At 44.1% G+C, this 23,401-nt stretch overlaps 1 protein-coding gene across 10 annotated transcripts in view; it reads left to right on the top strand.

Annotated features, from left to right (window-relative positions):
* LOC107000097 (uncharacterized) overlaps positions 1–18,281 on the top strand; it is a 118,167-nt gene extending 99,886 nt beyond the window's left edge. For 5 of the 10 annotated variants that reach the window (XR_013397994.1, XR_001447044.3, XR_013397996.1 and 2 more), the window contains 3 exons: positions 827–950; positions 8,734–8,853; positions 18,069–18,281. Coding sequence is in view for 4 of the 10 variants with exons in the window: in XM_077946246.1 (XP_077802372.1) it covers positions 827–950; positions 8,734–8,791 (182 nt within the window). In the remaining 6 variants the exon portion in view is untranslated. Of the gene's footprint in view, positions 1–826; positions 951–8,733; positions 8,854–13,343; positions 14,154–18,068 lie in introns of those variants that run through there. The other 5 variants (XR_013397995.1, XR_013397997.1, XM_077946248.1 and 2 more) reach the window with 3 other exon arrangements.
* The last annotated feature ends 5,120 nt before the right edge of the window (positions 18,282–23,401 follow it).

The raw sequence follows: 23,401 nt of genomic DNA, 5'->3' as shown, positions 1-23,401 counted from the left end.
TTCACCCCAAAATATCCTTTGCTGACATATTTTGAGATAGTTCTTCAGAGAGCCAAGCAGCCCTGCAAAGCTGTCGTCTGTGTGGAACTTTGCATCTGTAAAGCAAACCTGCATCCCTGCAGCCAGGCTCTCTGAGGTCCTCCCTGGTCCAGATCTAGGAAAGATGAACTGAGAGTCTGACATCTCTGAAGATCTGAAAGGAATATTTCCCACCTCTTCTCTCTGAGGGCTGCTACCCGTGAGGTTTCAGTTGCGTAACAAGACCACCTTTGCTAGCCAGGCGTCCTCTTCTCTCCCATCCATAATCTATTTTGCCACTGTCACCTGACTTACCACCATAACCTTTCTGAGCCCATGCTCGAAGGCCCCATTCTTTCTGTAATCTCAAAATGGTAGAAAAGTCTGGGCCCAGTGGCTCACGCCTGTAATCCCAACACTTTGGGAGGCCCAGGTGGGTGGATCACTTGAGGTCAGGAGTTCAAGACCAGCCTGGCCAACATGGCCAAATCCCATATCTAATAAAAATAACAAAAAATTAGTCGGGTGTGGTGGTGGAGTATTCCCAGCTACTCTGGAGGCTGAGGCACGAGAATCACTTGAACCTGGAAGGTAGAGGTTGCAGTGAGCCAAGATGGCGCCACTGCACTCTAGCCTAGGCAGCGGAGTGAGACTCCGTCTCAAAAAAAAAAAAAAAAAAAAAAAGGCAGAAAAGCTTCTGTGCTCCACTGGGAAGCTGGGGTAATCGCTCCGTGATTTTCCCCTGTGCGTGTTAATAGATTTGCATGCTTTGTCTCTTAATAATCTGCCTTTGTCTGTTGATGTTCAGCAAAGCTTCGTGAAGTTTCCCTTGGCCCCTACAGTGTTGGCGTCATAGACAGGATACTAAAGCTGCTCTACTTTTCTGGAAGCCACAGTCCAGGGAACCCAGGACCTGTCAAAGCATCAGAAGGGTAAGAAATTCCTACCAGTCAGCCTCCCGGCCTCTCTCCGTGAAATCCAATCAAGCAGACAGCAGAAATCACTGTTTGTCTCTTTCCCCTTTCCTAAAATCTTGATTAACTGGAGAAAAGGATTTGTGTGACTAGTCTTGGGTTAAGTAGCAATTCTGGTGTACTTTTAGGCATGAATATTCATATCGTCTGATCCTTTTTCTCTCAGAGTCTTTTCCATTGTATTTCGTTATGGATCTGTCATAAAGAGGGGTGCCATAGGGTAGAACATGGACCTAGAACCCCCAGAAGCGCACTGTGCCCGCTGGCCCTGCAGTTTTTTTGTTTGTTTGTTTGTTTGTTTTGAGACAGAGTCCCGCTCTGTCACCCAGGCTGGAATGCAGTGGCGTGATCTTGGCCCACTGCAACCTCCGCCTCCCGGGTTCAAGTGATTTTCTTGCATCAGCCTCCTGAGTAGCTGGAATTACAGGCATGCGCCACTGTGCCTGGCCAATGAGTCCTATTTATAAGGTGCTTTTGTTGTCTCAACCTTGCTGCTTGGTTAGTCCTGGGAAAGTCCAATCCCAGGAGGGCCTGCCTGGTGTCACAGCTTAAATAGGTGTGTGACTGGCGGCCCCCCACAAATTTGTGGGATACTAGAGGCACTGTATGTAAAAACACCATCCTTTATCATCTGTGGCACCATGAACCTTTTGCTGCCTTAGTCTATTCTTGGGAGTGAATTTGTGAGGATGGGGATCGTTGAGGCTGCCTGTTCTATGCCCTCTCCAAGAAGCACCTCTTGTTTATTGGTAAAAACTTAATTGAAACCGGGAAAATTACCTCCTGGGCATTCCATGAAGAGGCTGGTTAGATTGAGTTGCTATTTGTGTAAGTACATCTCAGGAAATTCTTTTTTTTTTTTTTTTTTTTTTTTTTTTGAGACAGAGTCTCGCTCTGGCACCCAGGCTAGAGTGCAGTGGCTCGATCTCGGTCCCCTGCAACCTCCGCCTCCTGGGTTCAAGCAATTCTCCTGTCTCAGCCTCCCAAGTAACTGGGATTACAGAGGCGCACCACCATACCCGGCTAATTTTTGTATTTTTAGTAGAGACAGGGTTTCACCATGTTGGCAGGCTGGTCTCAAACTCCTGACCTCAAGTGATCCACCCACCTCGGCCTCCCAAAGTGCTGGGATTACAGGCTTGTGCCACCGTGCCTGGCCACATCTCAGGAAATTCTAATCATCAGTGGCCAAAAGATTGATTCTTTAAATTACAAAGGCCCCCTAAACTGAAACTATTTTAGAGACCTCTCATTCCAAACAAGTGCCTTATTTGTGTTTAGGGAAAGATCAAATTAAAAGAAAGGCACTAATAGTATCATGGCTAGCCTTAACATTTTCCTAACAAAAGTTTCAGAACAAAAATCTGACAGAAAACAAAATTAAAATCCTTTGTACACTCAAATTGCCTGCTTTGGATTCCCTGCAGAACTTGTAGTGGCAGCCACTCCACCTTGTGGCCTAGGAGTTAAAATTCTGTGCTTTCACCACTGTGGACTGGGTTCGATTCCCAGTTAGGGAGCCACTTCCTTTTGGTTAAAAGGTTCAAAACCCCAAAATATTGGCTGTTTTTCCTGGTTGAAATCTGATAATAAGAGATTATTATCTCTTATTATTATCTCAGTAAGGGCTTCAGCTACGTGAGACAGATAAACTTTAACCTGTTCCATTTACATAAACACAGTTTAATCCACCTATCCTTTTAAACTAGTGAGTTTTACCAGTCTCATGGCTATAATTTTGAAATCAAAGCTGTAAGGCCTTTATTTACTTCTGCATGTTTTTTTTTTTTTTTTTTGTTTGAGACGGAGTCTCACTCTGTCGCCCAGGCTGGAGTGCAGTGGCGCTATCTCGGCTCACTGCAAGCTCTGCCTGCCAGGTTCAAGCGATTCTCCTGCCTCAGCCTCCTGAGTAGTTGGGATTACAGGCACCCACCACCACACCCAACTAATTTTGTATTTTTAGTAGAGATGGGGTTTCTCCATGTTGATCAGGGTGGTCTTGAACTCCTGACCTCAGGTGATCCACCAGCCTTGGCCTCCCAAAGTGCTGGGATTACAGGCGTGAGCCACTGCGCCCAGCCATCTGCATGTATTTTTATATACACATGTTTGCTTGTATATTGTCTACATGGTGCCAAATTGACTTATAAGTAAATTAGCATTTATAAATTAAGTAAATGAGCCCAAATTATTTTCAAATTCATGCAACTTTAATAACCTTTGATAAATAAAGCCAGTTTTAATATTGTTGATACAATAAAATAAAAACATCGTCTGAATTTAATTTAGACATTCTGCCTGAGTTTAGACGGGTTTATACTGTCTCCATGATGTTTTAAGGTTGTAAACCTGTTAACAGCTTCTGTAATTTTTCCTGTTGTTGTTGTTGTTTTTGAAACATGGTCCTGCTCTGTTGCCCAGGCTGGAACACTACAGCCTTGGCCTTCCAGGCTCAAGTTATCCTCTCACTTCAGCCTCCCAAGTAGCTAGGACTACAGGTGCATGCCTCCATACCTGCCTAAATTTTTTTTTTACTTTTTGAAGGGATGGCGTCTCCTTATGTTGTCCAGGATGATCTTGAACTCCTGGGCTCAAGAGATCCTCCCGCCTCAGCCTCCCAAAGTGCTAGGAGATATTTTTGAAACTTGCTTGATTGGTCTGTGACTTTATGACTTAGGTTTGGAGCCATTTGATTCTGGAGTCTACACAGTGGCCATGGTGAGGCCTGGGGACCCACGTGTGTCTGCAGTGCCTGGGCCCATCTTCCCTGGCCCAGCAGGATTTCCTGGCCATTCCGGGAAGGGTTGGGTCCTCTGGGTATTGTCTTTACAGCTCTGGCCTCTGTCCTGGGCTCTGCCCCTGATACATAGCAATTAAAATGACTTACTCCCTAGGTTTTTCACTGAAAAATAGGGCTACTAAGAGTTAAAATTATTGTTAATATATAACTAAAACTAGAACTGAGAGAAACACTTCTGTATACAGAGTGTATAAGAAAAGTATGTGTTTTTGGTGAGGAGGGCGATAGGAAAGGCATGAGAATGTGGTTTTTGCTACAGGAAAAGTAATTTTGTCTAGTTTAGATGAATAGATATAGAAAGTTGGGGGGGAAGAATGAGAAAACTTGGAAGAGGTTATAAAAGGTAAACAGAAATCTTACTTTGTGTGGTCAAAGTTGATTGAAATTGGATGCATCTATTTATAAGGCTTTGTTGAAATTGGCCTAACTATTAATAATACACTAATACAGCATAACATGGTAGCTCACGTCTGTAATTCCAGCACTTTGGGAGGCCAAGGCGGGGAGATCACTTGAGTCCAAGAGTTCGAGACCAGCCTGGGCAACATGGAAAAACCCCGTATCTACTAAAAATGCAAACACTTGCTGGGCATGGTGGTGCACCTCTGTAATCCCAGCTGCTTGAGAGGCTGAGGCAGGAGGATCGCTTGAACCCGGGAAGTGAAGGTTGCAGTGAGCTGAGATCATGCCGCTACTCTCCAGCCTGGGCAACAGAGCAAAACTCTGTCTCAAAACCAAAACAAAACAAAACGCTAATGCAAAAGTAGAAGTTGGTTTTCTCTTTTGAATGAGATTTTCGTGTAGTATTAATAAAAGCAAAAGGTTTTGTTTACCTTTGAGATAAACTGTAAAAAAGGGGAGAAGGAGAGACAGATCCTGTTGGTCTTATGCTATCTTTATTAGGTCTTTTGATCGTTTGAAAAACTGAGTGTCTCTCCATCAAAGAGTAAAGGTTTTTGCTTTTTGAAATCTGAATTATCACTTTAGCTAAATGAATATTACTTTGCAGTGACCTGTACTCCTATTTTGATCAAGTGTTTTAAACCTTTCATATCAGATAAACATCCCAAAGTCAAATTTTAAATTCTAAAATTGTCCTTTTAACCTCGAACTAACTTTTAGAGGTTCCAAAAAGGACTCCTGGGAGTCCAAGAGAGATGTGTTAGGCGTATGTACTACGTAAATAACTATATGGGAAGCATTGTTAAATGAGAAATGGTATTTAACCTTCTTTGAGTTATATTTATATAAATGTATTATCAATATGTGCTCCAAAATTGTATGAGATTCCTAAAATTCTTATGTGTCTCAGTATTTGTTATCAGTCATAAATATCATTATTATGTCAATTTTTGGTTTTTATTTTTGTTTTTAAGAGACAGAGTCTCACTCCATCACACAGGCCAGAGTGCAGTGGTGTGTTTCTTACCCAGACTGGTCTTGAACTCCTGACCTCAAAGGATCGACCTGTTTCAGCCTCCCAAAGTGTTGGGATTACTGGCGTGAGCCACCGTGCGTGGCCGATGATTATGTTTTTTGTTTCTTTGTTTTTGAGATGGGGTCTCACTCTGTCGCCCAGGCTAGAGTGCAATGGCGCCATCTCGGCTCACTGCAACCTCCGCCTCCCGGGTTCAAGCGATTCTCCTGCCTCAGCCTCCCAAGTAGCTGGAATTACAGGCGCCCACCACCAAGCCCAGCTAATTTTTGTATTTTTAGTAGAGATGGGGTTTCTCCATGTTGGTCAGGCTGGTGTTGAACTCCTGACCTCAGGTGATCCCCCCACCTCGGCCTCCCAAAGTGCTGGGATTACAGGCGTGAGCCACTGCACCTGGCCCGTATTATGTGAAACTGTAGTATGCTGCAGCACTGTGCAGGCCTGAGTCCCTGGTCACAGTGGGTGAGGAAAAGAAGAGCCTCTACTGAAGCAGTTCTCAGCCCTGTCAGGGTATCTTAGTCCATTTTCTGTTGCTTATAACAGAATACCTGCAACTGGGAAATTTCTAAAGGAAAGGAGTTTACTTCTTACAGTGGAAGCTGAGAAGTCCAAGGTCAAGGGTCAGCACCTGGTAGGAGCCTTCTTTTTTTTTTTTTTTTTTTTGAGACGGAGTCTAGCTCTGTTGCCCAGGCTGGAGTGCAATGGCCGGATCTCAGCTCACTGCAAGCCCCGCCTCCCGGGTTCACGCCATTCTCCTGCCTCAGCCTCCCGAGTAGCTGGGAGTACAGGCGCCCGCCACCTCGCCCGGCTAATTTTTTTTGTATTTTAGTAGAGACGGGGTTTCACCATGTTAGCCAGGATGGTCTCGATCTCCTGAACTCGTGATCCGCCCGTCTCGGCCTCCCAAAGTGCTGGGATTACAGGCTTGAGCCACCGCGCCCGGCCTGTAGGAGCCTTCTTGCGGGTGGGGACTGGGGAGTTGTGAGGGTGTCGCCCGGTGGAACCTGTGAATGGGTTCATGGGCTAATCCATTCATGAGAGCAGAGCCCTCATGACCCAGTCGCCTCTTAAAGGCCCTGCCCCTCAAGACTGCCACATTGGGGATTCAGTTCCAACACCTGGCATTTGCCAGACACGTTAAACCACAGCACTGGGTAACAGAATTGTCTGTAGAGCTTTGTAAAAATACACGTTTCCTAGAGTTTCTGATTGAGTAGCACAGGCTTCAGGCACAAGCCTCTCTGGTTTCACTCCTATACAGAGGTCCTTCCTCCGTCCTGTTCGTGTGTGTTTAGAAATCTAACAGATGATTCCTGACAATACTCATTACTGCTGGTTCCCATCTGAATGTGTTTGGGCATCCTGCCACCAGAACCAGTTGGTGACAATTCTAAATCCATTTAATGTTCTGAATGTGTGGCTCCAGAAATTCCTTCTTAAATCTCTTTTGCTTCTCTGCCTCAGGGGCTGTCATTACTGCAACATTTTGTGGCAAGTTCCAAAGACAGATAAGAAGGCTGTCTTCAGTTCCTGTCCTGCCTTCCCTATAAAGTATCTGATTTCTGAATTTTTTTTTTTTTTTTAAAGAGAGAGGGTCTCACTCTGTTGCCCAGATTGGAGTACAGTGGTGCAATCATAGCTCACTGTGACCTTGAACTTCTGGCCTCAAGTGATCCTCCTGACTCAGCCTCCCGAGTAGCTGGGACCACAGGTGCATGCCACAATGCTTAGCTAATTTATTTATTTATTTATTTATTTGAGATAGAGTTTCGCTCTTGTTGCCCAGGCTGGAGTGCAATGGTGAGATCTCGGCTCACTGTGACCTCCACCTCCTGCATTCAAGCGATTCTCCTGTCTCAGCCTCCCCCATTACAAGCATGTGCCACCATGCCTGGCTAATTTTGTATTTTTAGTAGAGATGGGGTTTCTCCATGTTGGTCAGGCTGGTCTTGAACTCCCGACCTCAGGTGATCCACCCAACCCAGTCTCCCAAAGTGCTGGGATTACAGGAGTGAGCCACTGTGCCCAGCCTGCCTGGCTAATTTTTTAAGTAGAGATAGTGTCTTGCTTTGTTGCCCAGGCAAGTCTCAAACTCCTGGCCTCAAGTGATCCTCCCACTTCGGCCTCCCAAAGCTCTGGGACTACAGGTGTGAGCCACTGTGCCTGGTGTGGTGTCTTCTTACCTCAAATGGGAGCTTTGTGATTGCCTGATAGCCAGGCTCATAGTAGAACCACAGGCTCCAGAGATTCCCATTCCATGGGAAAAGCAGAATAGGGTCTTAATCAATCCATATGTGACTGTCAAGGATCCCTCCCCCTCCCACGAAAGTTGCCAATTTCTCTTTTTAAATTAGTGCATATTCTAGACCTCGGTGGTAAAATGGAGAGAGACTCCAATGAGATACCTCCCCAAAATTCACAACAAAATAGAGAGGTGGTTTAAAAGCAGAAAAATAATGCAGTGGCAATTACAAAAGGTACTTGTGGATAGGGCATGGAGGGATTGGTCTTACTTGTATCATAATCTTAAAAAATTCCCATCAAGAGTAAGAGTGACGTGGGAGAGTCCCACTATCCTCTTGACCAAGCAGGTTCTAGGTGCTCCTGACTCATCCCATTCCCACTGCCAGCAGCAGTATAAGGGGAACAGATGTCGTGCTCGCCTCAGCAGCACGTATACTAAAATTGGAATGATACAGAGAAGATTCACGTGGCCCCTTTAAAAATATTTAATAAAAAGGCAGGGCGAGGTGGCTCATGCCTATAATCCCAGCACTTTGGGAGGCCGAGGCAGGCAGATCACTTGAGGTCAGGAGTTCGAGACCAGCCTGACCAACATGGTGAAATGCCATCTCTACTAAAAACACACAAAAATTAGCTGGGCGTGGTGGCACGCGGCTGTAGTCCCAGCTACTCAGGAGGCTGAGGCAGGAGCATCGTTTGAACCCGGGAGGCGGAGGTTGCAGTGAGTCGAGATCATGCCACTGTACTCCAGCCTGGGCAACAGAGCAAGACCTTGTCTCAAAATAAATAAATACATAAATACATAAATAAATAAATAAGAGGAACAGAGGTGAGTGGCAGTGGGGAATTCCTTAAGAATCACCCTAATATACCCAATAAGAAAGAGGCGGGCCACACAGAGACATAGGAATCCAAGGATGAATTTTGCGCAAGAACAGAAATTGCGGCGTTCCACTTGCCATTTTGTTGGCTCTCCCCGGGTTGGGAGGAAAGCTGGAGAAAGTGGTTCCAGTTTTTGGCATCTATGGAGATAATCGTATTTTTCCTTCTTAACAAATGAATATGAGTTATATTCATAGATTTCTTAACATTTTTGCATTAAAATTTTTTTTTGTTTTTGTGTTCCTGAGGTGAATCTCACTTCGTTGATCTATATTACTATTTAAATGTACTTTGAAATCATCTTTATGAATATTTTATTCAGAATTTTGGCTCTCATATTTAAAAATGAAATTGGTCTGTAACACTTTCCCCCTCTCCAGCAGCTGGATCCATGGGCTTGGCAGCCACAGTGATCATGAACTTCCGGCTATGTCCTAGAGTCATTTCTCTCTGAGGATGTCAGGAGGAACCCCAAAATGTCATCAAGACACTGGCTGCAGGTAGGCCTCCTGTTTCTGCCACTGCTCCTACCGCCACTATTTGGCTGTAAGTTCCTGCCATCACAGTTGGCGTGCACATGCACGCAGACTCACATTCACGCTTTGTGAGCGTGAACAAGTAGGTTCCCAGGGAAGCCTTTATCACACAGCAAATCCCACCGAACACTTCCACCCCCCACAAAAAGGAGCCCTGGAGTTACGAAATTCTCTCCTCTCCAATGCACGGGAGTGTTCAAGTTCTCCAAACCTGGGGGCGGCCAATGCTCAGGCTCTAGGCAAGCAGCTTCCACCCCAAGCACACCGATAGATTTCTCAACAGAAACAGGTCCTTTTTTTTTTTCCTCTCAAAAGTATTCTGGTGCCAGCTACAAAAAATACATAAACTTTCCCGCCTTATAATAGTAGCTACAAAATAAATGTATGTGTTTTCAATGTATTTTAAGGAGATACGATATTAACATTTGGGTATATTTTATGGACAGAAGGGATTGTACTCGGTGTTGTCAACCCTTTACTTAATATTTGTTAAAAACTACAGATAGGTTGGGTGTGGTGGCTCACACCTGTAATCCCAGTACTTTGGGAGACTGAGGCAGAAAGATCACTTGAGGCCAGGAATTCAAGACCAGCCTGGCCAACACAGCAAGATCCTATCTCTACAAAAAAAAAATTAAAAATTAAAAAAAAACTATAAATAAAATCTCAAATGCATGCTCTATTACTTCACGGGTGGTGGTGGAGTCTGCAATCTGCAGTCTTGTGAATAAACATACCCCAACCGACGTTCAAAATAATGGGACCAAAGGTAAAATTGAATCACTAAAATCACAGTACAGATCTGCTTAGGTGAGACTCCACAATGCGGAAGCTGTGTCAGTTAGGAGTTGCATTCCCCTAGGAGTAACAGAAACCTCATGAGAGTGGCTTGAATAATAGAGTTTATTCTCATATAACAGCCCCGACATAGGGGGCCTTTCAGGAGCCAGTATGGCGGCTTCACATAAAAGCCACGCTGGAGTCCTTACGATGCTGTTTCTGCCCCTCCATCCTCAGAGTGTGACCTGTCATCAAGGTCACCTTGTAATTTAGGACGGCCTGGACCCTCCTCAGCCATCATGTTTGCAAGCTAGGCAGCAGAGAGGGCAAAAGTGAGCAGAACTGGCTTTTTTTTCTTCTTTTGGAGACAGTCTCAATCCTTCGCCCAGGCTGGAGTGCAGCGGCGCGGTCTGGACTCACTGCAGCCTCTAACTCCTGGGCACAAGGGATCCTTCCACCTCAGCCTCTGGAGTAGCTGGAACCACAGGCACCCACCACCACACCCGGCTAATTTTTGTATTTTTAGTAGAGAAGGGGTTTTGCCACGTTGCCCAGGCTGGTCTTAAACTCCTGGCCTCAAGCAATCCACACGCCTCGGCCTCCCAAACTGCTGGGATTACAGGCGTGAGCCATTGCACCTGGCCTATAGTGTTATTTTAGGAGCGTAAAACTAACACAAATAGTATAACTCTTAGATCAGTTTACAGTTTTTTCTTATGGGAAACACGGTCCAGCATTGATCCTTTGGATCCACGTAGCTGTAATTCATGCATTTGAACTGTTGAATAGCATTCCTTTGTAGGAATAAGCTACAGTTACCCTTCCTTACCGAAGGACACTTAGGTTGTTTCCAACATTTTCTTTTATCTTTTTTTTTTTTTTTTTTTTGAGGCAGAGTTTTGCTCTTGTCACCCTGGCTGGAGTGCAGTGTTAAAATCTCAGCTCACTGTAGCCTCCGCCTCCCAAGTTCAAGCGATTCTCCAGCCTTGCCTCCTGAGTAGCTGGGATTACAGGCATGCCCCCAGCTAATTTTGTATTTTTAGTAGTATTTTTAGTAATTTTTTATTTTTAGTGGCCGGGCTGGTGATCCACCGGCCTCATATTCCTAAAGTGCTGGGATCACAGGCGCCCGGCTAAAATTTTCTATTATGAACATTGTTGCAGTAAACAGTCTCCTTGTATCAGCCTCCTTATTTGAGAGTCTCTCAGATATAAACCTAAGAGGTCTCCCAACATACCTGCCTCTTCACGGCTGATAGATAGCGACCAATTTCTCTATAAAGATGCAATTTACATTCCAACTAGTAGTGTATGAGTCCCCATTCCTCCCTATCCTCCCAACACTAGGTGGTATTATAATTTTTCACCCATCTGCTGAATATGAAATGATAATTATTGTTTAAACTTCATTTCCTCAAAACAAGAAAGATTCAGCATATTTTCCTGTTTATTCATTGCTTTTTCCCTTTTGTAAACATTCAGTTTTCACCCATTTTGCATGTGGATTGTTGTATTTTTCCTTATTAATTTATGTTAGTTCTTAAGGCCGGGCATGGTGGCTCACACCTGTAATCCCAGCACTTTGAGAGGCCACAGTGGACAGATCACTTGAGGTCAGGAGTTCGAGACCAGCCTGGCCAACATGGTGAAACCCTGTCTCTACTAAAACTACAAAAAAAAAAAAAAAAAAAAAATTAGCTGGGCATGGTGGTGGGTACCTTTAGTCTCAGCTACTGGGGGAGGTTGAGGCATGAGAATTGCTTGAACCTAGGAGGTGGAGGTTGCAGTGAGCTGAGATCACACCACTGCACGCCAGTCTGGGCAACAGAGTAAGACTCTGTCTAAAAAAATAAATAAAAATAAATAAAAATTAGGCTAGTTCTTGTTATATCTAGATAATAATCCTCTGCCAGTTTTATGTGATGAAAATATCTTCTAGTCTGTGGTTTGTCTCTTACCCTTGTTATGGTGTTATTTGTCATACAGCAGTTTTCTTTTTTAACATAGTTGATTTTTTACCTGACTTTTCTCTATTGTTTGAGCTTTTCAATAATTTTTCAACAAATCTTAATCCTGATATAGACATTCTTCTAATTTCCTTCGAAAGTTTTAAAGTTTGATTGATAGAATGTATTTTATTTATTTATTTATTTATTTATTTTTGAGGCAGAATCTCGCTCTGTCGCCCAGGATGGAGTGCAGTGGTGTGATCTCGGCTCACTGCAACCTCTGCCTCCTGAGTTCAAGCGATTCTCCTGCCTCAGCCTCCTGAGTAGCTGAGATCACAGGCACACACCACAACGCTCAGCTAATTTTTGTATTTGTAGAGATGGGGTTTCACCATGTTGGCCAGGCTGATCTCGAACTCCTGACCTCAAGTGATCCACCCGCCTCAGCCTCCCAAAGTGCTGGGATTATAGGTGTGAGCCACTGGACCTGGCCAGAATGTATTTTATTAAATGAGGTATGTGCCTCATTTAATTTATCATGTGCATAAGCAGTTATCCAGCACCGTTTATTGAACAGTCTGTTCTTTTCCTACTGGTTTGTAATGCCAGCTCTAGACATACCGTACTCAGCAAGTGGTTGTCACTCCTTTCTGTTTCATTGGTCTCACACTCTGCATCTGTTCCATATTACTCAAATCACAATCGTTTTCTAGAAAGTCTTGATACCTGGAAAGCAAGTTTCTCTCCTTATTTAAGTCATTTGACTTTTTACTGTGTTAGTCTCCTGTTGCTGTTATAACAAATTACCACAAACTTAGGGGCTGAAAACAAAACAGGTTTATTCTCTTGCAGCTCTGGAGCTCTGTGTTCCTCCTGGAGGCTCTTGGGAAGAATCCATGTCCTTGTCTTTTCTAGCTTCTAGAAGCTGCCTACATTTTTGGGCACGTGGCTCCTTCCCCTTCTGCGAGGCAGCAGTGCAGCATCTTCTGGTCTCTCTCTCTGCTCCTCTGGTCACATAGCCTCTTTCTCACTCTGACCATCCCACTGCCCTCTTAGAAGGACCCTAGTGATTGGCCTACCCAATAATCCAGGATAATCGCCTCATCTCGAATCCCTTAATTTAATCACATCTGAAAAGTCTTTTTTGCTATTGTAACATATCCACAGCTCCAGCCTTTAAGAGGTGGACATTTTCATGGCAGCCATGATTCAGTCACCACATTGGCCTTTCACAATTCACTGTGAGTTTTGAGATGTTTGCTGGGTTCTATGGAAAAAGAAGCCCTGTTAGGGTGTTGATTGGAGTAGTATTGAATTTATAGATTGATTTGAGAACTGACATCTTTAGAATACTGAGCTTTTCCATTTATAACATGGTTTCTCTATTTTGGCCTTCTTTTGTGCCCTTCAGTAAAGATTTACAATTTTTTCTGTAAAATTTTTGTATAGCCTTTGTTACGTTTATTCCTAGATGCTGTGTATATGTTTTGCTGTTATGAACATGATTTTTTACTATTCAATTTCTACTTGTTTTTTGTAGGTATATAGGAATACTGTTAAATTTTAATTTACACATTTATCTTTTATTTCGCAAACTTACTGAATTTTATTTTGCTTTCTAACCTTTGTCTGCAGATTATTCTGAATTTTGTATATGGACATTTTAATCTGTAAATAATGACAACTTGTTTTTTTTGTTTTTTCTTATCTTGTTGCACTAACTAGGCACTTCATTACAATATTGAATCATGCTTCTAACTACACTAATAAGTAAGCTGGTTGTACACTGTCAAGTTTTGGGAGTTCCTATCTGTATTAGTCTGTTCTCACACTGCTATAAAGAAATACCTGAGACTGACTAATTTATACATGGAAGAGGTTTAATTAACTCATGGCTGGGTTCCACATTGCTGGGGAGGCCTCAGGAAACTTGCAATCATGGCGGAAGGCAAAAAGGAAGCAAGCATCTTCTTCACAAGGCAGCAGGAAAGGGCGTGTGTGAAGCAGGAATTGTCAAACACTTACAAAACCATCAGATCTCGTGAGAACTCGTCACTATCATGAGAACAGCATGGGGAAAACCACCTCCATGATTCAATCATCTCCCACCAAGTCCTTCCCTCAACATGTGGGGATTATGGGGATTACAATGCAAGCTGAGATTCGGGTGGGGAGGCAGCCAAACCGTATCACTATCTATTCTTGGTTTGCCAAGAAGTTTGTCTTATAAATGTTTTGACAACAAGAAAGGGTGTTGAACCATAGCTAATGATTTTCTGCATCTAGTGAAATATGCTTTCTTTCTCTTTTTGAATGTTAGTCTGTTAATGTGTATCCCTAGGATAAACCCTACTTGATCGTACTGTAATATTTTAAATATATATCTGGGTTTAGTTTACTAACACTTTATTTAGATCTTTTGTATATTAGTTTATCAATTAGATTAGCATATACATTTTCTTTTATACTGGACTTTCCCAATTTTACTACAAATGTTTTACAAATCTCATAAAATAAATTAGGTTTCTTTTACTATTTTCTGTAACTTTTTTTTTTCTAGGATAGGAATCCATACCTTGAAATCTGATAGCACTCGCTTGTAAAGCTGAATGACCCTGGTGTTATTTTGTATAATTAATTTTTCTGAATGCTTATACTGTTCACGGTTTCTCTTTTCCCTTGAGTTGGCTTAGAAATTTATGATTTTCTAGAAAAATGGCCCAGCTTGTCTAAGTGTTGTCACTGATCAGCACAAGGTGCTGCCAGAGGGTGGGCTCTGAGATGGACTTGGCATGCACACAGGGGTTCATAAGGATGCTCCTGGGAGGGCAAGAGTCCAAGAGTGGGTGGAGGGAGAAACAGCTCCTGTGCTGGTCAAATGACCACCTCATCTGACCCCACAGGGAGCTCAGGAGTGAGATCGACCCTAGGTGTTGTCTGGCGGGGCCACCTGGGTCCGTTGCTGGATACAGACCTGTAAGCATCGGGTGAGGCAGCACCCAAAGGGACTGAGTTGAAAGCTGTGGGCTGACAGCACTCCCAGCAGCTAAGGGCAAGATCTTTTATGGCAGGGGAGCGGGGGATGTGCCAGTCTTCCCCACAGCCACCCCTGCCCGCCAGCTGCTCAGTCACATACATTAAGACGGTTAAGAGAGCAGCTCTTTGGAGGTTCTGGGGAGTGTGGGGGAGCCTCCTCCTGGGGATGTTTTTCTCTTTTTCCTTTTTTAGAGACAGGATCCCACTTTGTCACCCAGGCTGGAATGCAGTGTTGCCATCATAGCTCACTGCAACCTCCAACTCCTGGCCTCAAGGGATCCTCCTGCCTCAGCCTCCCAAGTAGCTGGGACTACAGGTGTATACCACCATACCTGGCCTATGGGAGAATTTAGAAGAGGAAGATTAATAGGACAAACCACAGCCCTTCCCACCACAGCTGGCCTCAGGCTGTGGTCCACACTCCTTGTCTCTTTCCTCTACATCTGTTCCCCATTCATCCACCCCTCAGCTGGCACATCTGCTGTTCTCAGCCGGGGTCACTGCACTTGAGGTGCCCACATGGATGGCCTGGGTGCCAAACATATGCTTCCAGTCTGGAGCAGAAGCCTTTCCTCCTCCTGGTAATGGTGGCCAGTCAGTGCCACCAGAGGGTGACTCCTCTTCCTGCTGCAAGGTCCCTTGGCACAAGGAGATTAAGTGCCCCAGTGGCACCTCCCCTGGCAAAAGTGTCCTCCTGGGACCAGGCCCTTTAGACCTGCAGAACCCAAACTTACAGCGATGGGAAATGCCAATTCCTTTCCCAGCTGGTCCCTGGGGGTGAGACAGGCAGGGCCTCTGGTCCCTAGGCCCATGCATTCTTCCCACTGAGCACTGCGTAAAGGTCTCTAAAGTGCAGCCTGTGTCCTGGAGGACGGCACCTCATGCCCTGAAAGTCCTGCCCTGGAGTGGGCCCTTCAGCCGCGCCTCTATCAGGTCCGCTGTTCTGTGGCTTCACTACAGGATCCTGTGTTCCTAGGCCACTCCCCTACCTCCCTTGCTGTAACATGGGTCCCAGGCCTGATGTGATGTTACGAGGTATCCCATGCCAGAGGATCAAACATTCTGTCTCTGTCCCTTCCAAGGTGGAAGAGGGTCCCTGTCACTGACTTGCCACCTAGTGGCTGGTTCTTCTCCAGTGCCAGTGAAGGGCACAGTACTGGTCTCTGCTGTTGGCAGATTGGATATTCAGTTGCATACATTGCTAGATTAGCTTGGCAAGTAGATGTATTAGTTCCATATTGCTGCATAACAATCCCCAAACTTAAGAGGCTTAACAGAGCATTTATTATCTCACAGTTTCTGTAAATCAGGAATCCGGCCCTGGCTTAACTGGGTCCTCTAACTAAGGGTCTTTCACAGGCTACAATCAAGATACTGGCCAGGGGCTGGACGCAGTGGCTCACACCCATAATCTTAGCACTTTGGGAGGCTGAGGTGGGAGGATCGTTTGAGGCCATGAGTTCGAGAACAGCCTGAGCATTATTTTTATTTAAAAATTTAAAAATGTGCCAGGTATGGCAACGGACACCTGTAGTCCCAGCTACTCGGGAGGCTGAGGTAGGATGATCACTTGAGCCCAGGAGTTTGACGCTGCAACGAGCTATGATTGCACCACTGCACTCCAGCCTGGGCGACAGAGTGAGACCTAGTCTTTAAAAGAAAAACAATAATAATAATAATAAATAAAATAAAATTATTGGTTAACTATAAATGGGAATGAATAATCTTACTGGGGTGATGGAAATGTTCTAAATCTGTATTGTGGTGATGATTATACAATTTGGTAAATTTGTTAAAAAATCATTGAATTGTACAGTTAAAATGGGTGAGTTTTATGGTGTAAAAGTTATACCTCAGTTAAGTTACAAATACACACCACATTAGTTGTAATGCTCTGTACAACCACAGAATGTCAGCAAAGACAGCCATGAAGGACTTTTTTCATAAACCAAATTTTCCAATGAAAATGCCACCAACCACTAGATGTAGCTGCCTTTTCACGACAAGAAGGCCTTTGTTCTGGGTCTCAGGGACTTGAAGTTATCAAACATCAGGAATAAGGAAATATTTGCAAGTATCAGCTTATTCAAATCGATCATGATTGAGCCTGTCAAATCATTTTATCCTTGGGTACAATTTAATAAGCAATTGCTTTTCTGCTAAGAAAAATACGTGTCAATAAAACTTTTCAAATAACATGGAAAAATCTAAAGAAAATATAGCCTCTCCCTTCATTACTTCAGTTCTTTCAAGAATATTTAAATAATAAACTGGGTTATGGGACAGTAACCCTCCTAATGTACACTGAAAACCACAACCTTTTCTAAGCCAGTGATCATTTCTGTTAACTTGGTGCGGCCCTGTTAGGTGGAGAAGGGCAAAGGAAACTTCTATGGTTTGGCACATTTATAAATAACATAAGTAAAACAAAATTTGCCCAAGTAAAGTCTTCATGTGTCAAAATCTTAATCTAGTTACCAGAATCAAAGTAGATGTCCCTGCCTTCATCACAGGCCAGTTTCAGCCTAAGACTTTTTTTCTCTTAAATGCTGGGCAAGCCTCAGAATGGCTTATTAAAAATACTGATGTTGAAGACATTCTGAAAGACAATTTTATGGGTTCATGACCTGAGTACTAAGAATCTAGAAGCTGTGTTCACAGGGATGAGGGAAAAAATAAGATCTGATGAACTCTTCTCTGAAATTAACATTTCACTGTGAATTTCATCACAGTGTCACAAATGTCAAGGTCAATGTGGAGAAAACAGAGGTTTCCAATCAAACAGAGGTCAAGTGACCTTGCCAAAGTGACACAGGGAGTTTTAACAGAAAAGCTAGGACCAGAACCCAGGTCTGGTGGCCGTCAGCCATGGTTCCTCCAGCCAAGCCCACACCCACTGTTCATTCTGCTCTTCACAGTGCCTGTAGCTTTGGGCTTTGTTGTTTTGTTTCTGTAGTTCTTTTTATCCAGGATGGATTTTTGAGAACATAGGTAATCACTGTCTGACTCATTTTAAAAATCAAAGTCGAAACGGGTGTCTGGGATCCTAAATGCTCTAGAAGTATTCAAGTAATTGATTGTAGTGAAAATACCTAAGAAACCACAGCTAATCTCAATGTCCTTTGGTGGGTAAAGTCTATACCAGCTGTGGAAGAGTCCCCGTAGATTGTCTGCTAAGCCCCTCCAGCAACCCAGTCTTCTTTCTCTATTGTTACATGGGATGTTCCCTGTATGAAATCTTCTGCCCGTACTCCAACTTCCCCTCCCTGCCCTCCAAACTGCCACAATCCTGTATTCCTGGAGCAACAGCAACCCAACATTTAATGATGTTAAGTCAGGTTACTTGACTAGAAAGACTAATAGGTTAGGCATGTTATACCCTTGATAAAGTAGATTTGTCTTCTACCCTTCTAGGTCTAAACTCCAATAAAATCCAGGTGGGTTACATCAATTCAGACATCTGGATAAAAGGATGAATGAAACCATGTACATAATACAGAACTATGCATGCCAGGAAAAGAAATTATACTGCCTAAAAGCTGCAACCTTCATGACATCAAATCTATTTTAACACTGGCTGGTTATGTGAGGAAAAGGCTAATAAAAAAAAAATTCTGGCTGACCAAAGAAGTATGCATGTGTGTGTATTTATTTTTAAATTAATATTGAGATGGATTAATGTTCTAAAATTTGGACTTTTTAACATTATCTTATTCATAATATCATATATCAAAAGTCTCTGAATAGAAACTGTTCAAAGGCATCTAATCTAATAATCATTACCATGTCACTAATCTAACCTCTAAGCAATTGCTAAATGCCATCAGTACCTTCATCTCCGATTACATTTTCATGATATTTCAAGCTACAATAACAAAACAGATGCTGATCTCGGCATTACTAAGCAACAGGATATGTATACTTTTTAGAGTATGAAAATATCACTGCTCTCCCACAGTCAATGATACTTATTTACCAAGAACTGTCAAAAACTTCTAGTGATATGGTTATGCTCATCCAATTCCCATGAGGCCAACACTGTGATCACAGGTTACAATAAAAACTAAAATGCCACCCACAGCCATGTCTGAGTGATACGTAAAATGCTTTGACTCTTTTCCACTATGTCCTTTTTTTTTTTTTTTTTGAGACAGAGCCTCATTCTGTCACCGAGGCTGGAGTGCAGTGGCGCAATCTCCACTCACTGCAAGTAATTCTTCTGCTTCAGCTTCCCCAGTAGCTGGAACTACAAGCGCGTGCCAACACACCCAGTTAATTTTTGTATTTTTATTAGAGATGGGTTTTTGCCATGTTGGCCAGGCTGGTCTCGAACTCCTAACCTCAAGTGATCCACCCGGCTCGGCCTCCCAAAGTGCTGGGATTATAGATGTAAGCCACCGCGCCTGGCCTCATTTTCCACTACGTTCTAACCACCTAAAGTAACCATCATATGCAGTTAAAGCAAAACTGGTAATTTTACTGAGAAAAGATGGATTCATTTTAAAGTCACTCACTTGCGAAAACTTTGTGGCCTGGAAGTAATGTCTAAAGTTCTTATGTCAAATAATTCAGTCTATTTGCAAGTAACTGTGTACTCTTAGAGAAAAATCTTTAAGTTAGATTCCCAAACCTTGTCAAATTATTGCCCCTTCCCCACAGTTAACCCAAGACTCCCCAGAGTTACTCTGAATATAATTTACCAAATTAGATCAGAAAAAACTGCCCTTACTCCCTTGCCCCATAGGGCTTGGCATACACTTGGAGAGTCCCTTGCAGAAAAGAAATACCACCCATTGAGTTTTGAAATGTTCATGGACTGTTTCCAAGAAAATAAGCCGCTTGGAAGTCACACATACACTAGGTGGCGCTGTGGCTGTGACATTAAACAGTCTTTGTGCTGGGCAAATGCTGGGTAAGAGCACACATAACTTAAAGGAAAATTAGGCCCAACCCCAGATCATACAGTTCAGTGTCCTCCAACACTAGAGTGCTTCAGAAACATGCCAGGAACTTGAGCCTGGCGTGGTGGTGGCACATGCCTGTGGTCCCAGCTATTCCGGGGGCTGAGGCAGGAGGATTGCTTCAGCCCAGGAGGTGGAGGCTGAGGTGATCTGTGATTGTGTCGCTGCACTCCAGCCTCGGCAACAGAGCAAGACCCTGTCTCAAAAACAAACAAACAAACAAACATGCAAGGAACTGGTTAAAAATACAAATACCCAGACCTACTGAATGAAAATTCCAGAGGTATGGGACACAAAACAGAAGACGCAGATGGGCACACTCATGCTATCCTCTCCCGGGACAGCCCACTTTCATCCACAGCCCCCTTATTTGGGCTTCTTACCTCCTCAAAAGTCTATCAGTAGTGGCTGGGCGCAGTGGCTCATGTCTGTAATCCCAGCACTTTGGGAGGCCAAGGCGGGTGCATCACCTGAGGTCAGGAGTTCGAGACCAGCCTGGACAATATGGTGAAACCCCATCTCTACTAAAAATACAAAAATTAGCTGGGTGTGGTGGTGTGCGCCTGTAGTCCCAGCTACTCGTGAGGCTGAGGCAGCAGGATCACTTGAACGCAAGAGGCAAAGGTTGCAGTGAGCTGAGATTGCACTACTGCACTCCAGCCTGGGCGACACAGTGAGATTCTGTCTCAAAAAAGAAAAAAAGAAAGAAAAAAAAGAGTGTGTCAATCGTGAACTGTGTTTTAAAAGGTAAGAATTTAAAAGTTCGTTCCTAAGTCAAGCCTGACACTGGTCTGATGTAAGTTAGCGCTTCTGAGAGCTCCACGAACGTTGAAAGCAAGAGCTCTCATATACCTTGTTAACAGCCATTTGTCCTAGAAAATGACTGAACCACAAGTCAAGCATCCTTCATAAAGTGAGGTGGCTGAGATAGATCTGGCAGAGTCCCTGTGTCCTGCAGCTGTCACAGAGACCAGCTGGACTTTTGCATAGTAAGTGATGGGGTTTTTCCTTCCAGCTTCCGTCCATTCAAACCACAGGGACAAATCCTTCCTCAGAAAGCTATGCTGCACAAAAGCTGGCTGAAAATCCAGTTTATAGAAAAATAGAGGCATCACAGTAATATAAAGATTATCACACTAGTTCAGAGATCTGAGTATTTCTAGTCTATTGTCAATAGCTGGCAATATTTAAGTAAATCAGCCTGAAATTTGGTTTTCTTGTCTATAAAATGAAAGGAGTAAATTACACCTGTTGGTCAGGCTCAGTGATTCATGCCTGTAACCCCAGCACTTTGGGAGGCCGAGGCAGGTGGATTACTTGAGCCTAGGAGTTAAAGAACAGCCCGGGCAACACGGCGAAACCCCGTCTCTACAAAAAACACAAAAATTAGCCGAGCGTAGTGGCTCGTGCCTGTAGTTCTAGCTCCTGGGGAGGCTGAGGTGGGAGAATCGCTTGAGCCTGGGAGGCGGAGGTTGCAGTGAGCCAAGATCGTACCACTGCACTTCAGCCTGGGTGACACAGTGTGAGACCCTGTCTCAAAAAAATAAATAAATAAAAATAAAAAAATTACACCGGCGAGACCTCTTTTAGCTGTGATTCTATTTCAATAAGCGTAACTGTGACTTTGCTGTTCCAATAGCTAGCCAGACCTTAGTCCTTAAACTGTAAAGTCATTTTTTTCCTGATCAGCATCAGGGATTTGAAAAACCAGAGAGAAGTGAAAATGTGCTTTTGTGCATTTGAACAGGAAGGTCTGGGTGTTCCCACACACAGCCACTCAGAACCACAGAGCTCTCTCCGCAGCCACCACCTGCTTGAGTCATTGCCAGCAAGTGTTTCTTATCACTTTCCTGCCTTTGGGTCCAGACTGGGTGAGAGCCACCAGGGCAGAGGCTCCCTGTCCTGGTTCTGCGCTTGGTCCTGAGCCATGTGACCTTTGGCAAGCTACTGAATTTCTCCAGCCTTGCTTCTTCATCTGCAAAATGAGAGCTGTTAGGAGAATAAAATGTGGAAGCCCCTAGGCGCAGGGTGAGCACTCTGTACACAGTAGCTGTTATTCTTGACTGCCATGACTGCGTGGCTGTAGCATCCATGGAGCTACATACCCAGCTGGAAGAAAGCAAGCCCAGGACGGTGCTGGTAATGTCAGGGTTGCCACAGCCCTAGGTCCCAAAGCTGCCCTCTCTCCTTCCGGACTTCTTACAAAGGCAGCCTCACTTGTTGACTTGAAGGAGTAAATGAACATGCTGACTCCCATGTCGCTTTCTGGAAACTCCGCATCACATAGCCCTGAAGATGGGACAATTTAAGGATATAGGCAACATGATCAATGAATCATGTATATATTATAGCTGGGACTATAGGTGCACACCACCATGCCCAACTAATTTGCTTAATGTTTTGTTTGTTTGTTTTTTGTGGAGACAGAGTCCCACCATGTTGTCCAGGCTGGTCTTTAATTCCTAGCTTCAGGCAATCCTCCTGCCCTAGTCTCCTAAGGTGCTGGGATTATAGGCGTGTGCCACCATGCCCAGCCAAGAAAATGGATTTATATAGAAAAACCTGCCCACAAACCATAAAGATTAAAATATACCATGCTTGAGTAGTTCAGAATCAAGTCTATGTCTTTAAAATGCTCTTAGAAAAGGTGAAGCATGGCCAGGCACGGTTGCTCACGCCTGTAATCCCAGCACTTTGGGAGGCCAAGGCGGGTGGATCATCTGAGGTCAGGAGTTCCAGACCAGCCTGGCCAACATGGCAAAACCCTGTTTCTACTAAAAATACAAAAATTAGATGGGCATGGCGGCGCACACCTGTAATCCCAGCTACTCGGGAGGCTGAGGCAGGAGAATCACTTGCACCCAGGGGGCAGAGATTGCAGTGAGCCAAGATCATGCCACTGCACTCCAGCCTGACACATCTGAGCTTCTGAGAACCACGGTATACTACCATAGGAGTCACTGCATTATGGCCAGCCAACTGGCAACAGCTCTGCCTGCCTCACACGTCAAAGCGGGCTAATTATTTTTGGTGTAGACTAGAACAATCAAGTTGGTTTCACAAATCATATTTTTTAAAGTTGTACTGTTAGGCACATGGGAAACAGCATGTTTTGGACATAAACATATATGAAGAAAACTGAGAAGTGTGGTTGAACAAGGAATGAGGCATCTGGCACTGAAATAGCCGCCATTCATGCACAGTATGTTGCTGATGTCCATGTTCTCAGTTTCAGGCATGCCTCATGGTCACACATGTTTAAATACTAGAAGGAGTTCATTTCCTTAATGTTCCCATCTCACATGACTTAGCGTTATGAAGTACCTAGTTAGATAGGACAGAGAAGGTATGCAGTCCCCTAAACCTGGAGCAGTAATTTCTATACCCAGCAGTCCAGATTCTGAAACTTTTAGGATTCAAAGAAAGACACACACAGTGAGAACTCTGGATCCCGAGTGCAAGGGTGTGGGGAGCGCTGTGGATCCCGCACGCACGGGTGTGTGAGATGTGCAACGTTCCCCCCTGCAAAGCTTCCCCTACTGCTGGTTCTGTTGAGGGAGAGGTCGTAGGCAGTATCTGCTGTAAGGCTGAAAGCACTGCTGTCAAATGGTGCTATTTTGGTAGCAGAAGCTTGGTTTCAGGGATACATTTCATGAACAAGAATAAGAGTTCCCGTGCATGTCTGGGAGCGTGGCTCAAGCCCCAGCCTCTCACAAGCTGTTCCTCACTTCTTGAACAGGGTAAGCGCTCACTCAGTCCCAGCGCCAGACGTCCCCAGTGTCTACA

This window comes from Macaca mulatta, chromosome 9 (genome assembly GCF_049350105.2).
Source record: "Macaca mulatta isolate MMU2019108-1 chromosome 9, T2T-MMU8v2.0, whole genome shotgun sequence".
NCBI classification, from domain to species: domain Eukaryota; kingdom Metazoa; phylum Chordata; class Mammalia; order Primates; family Cercopithecidae; genus Macaca; species Macaca mulatta.
Note: the sequence above shows the minus strand (reverse complement) of the source record. Positions and strands in the feature narration are given on the sequence as shown.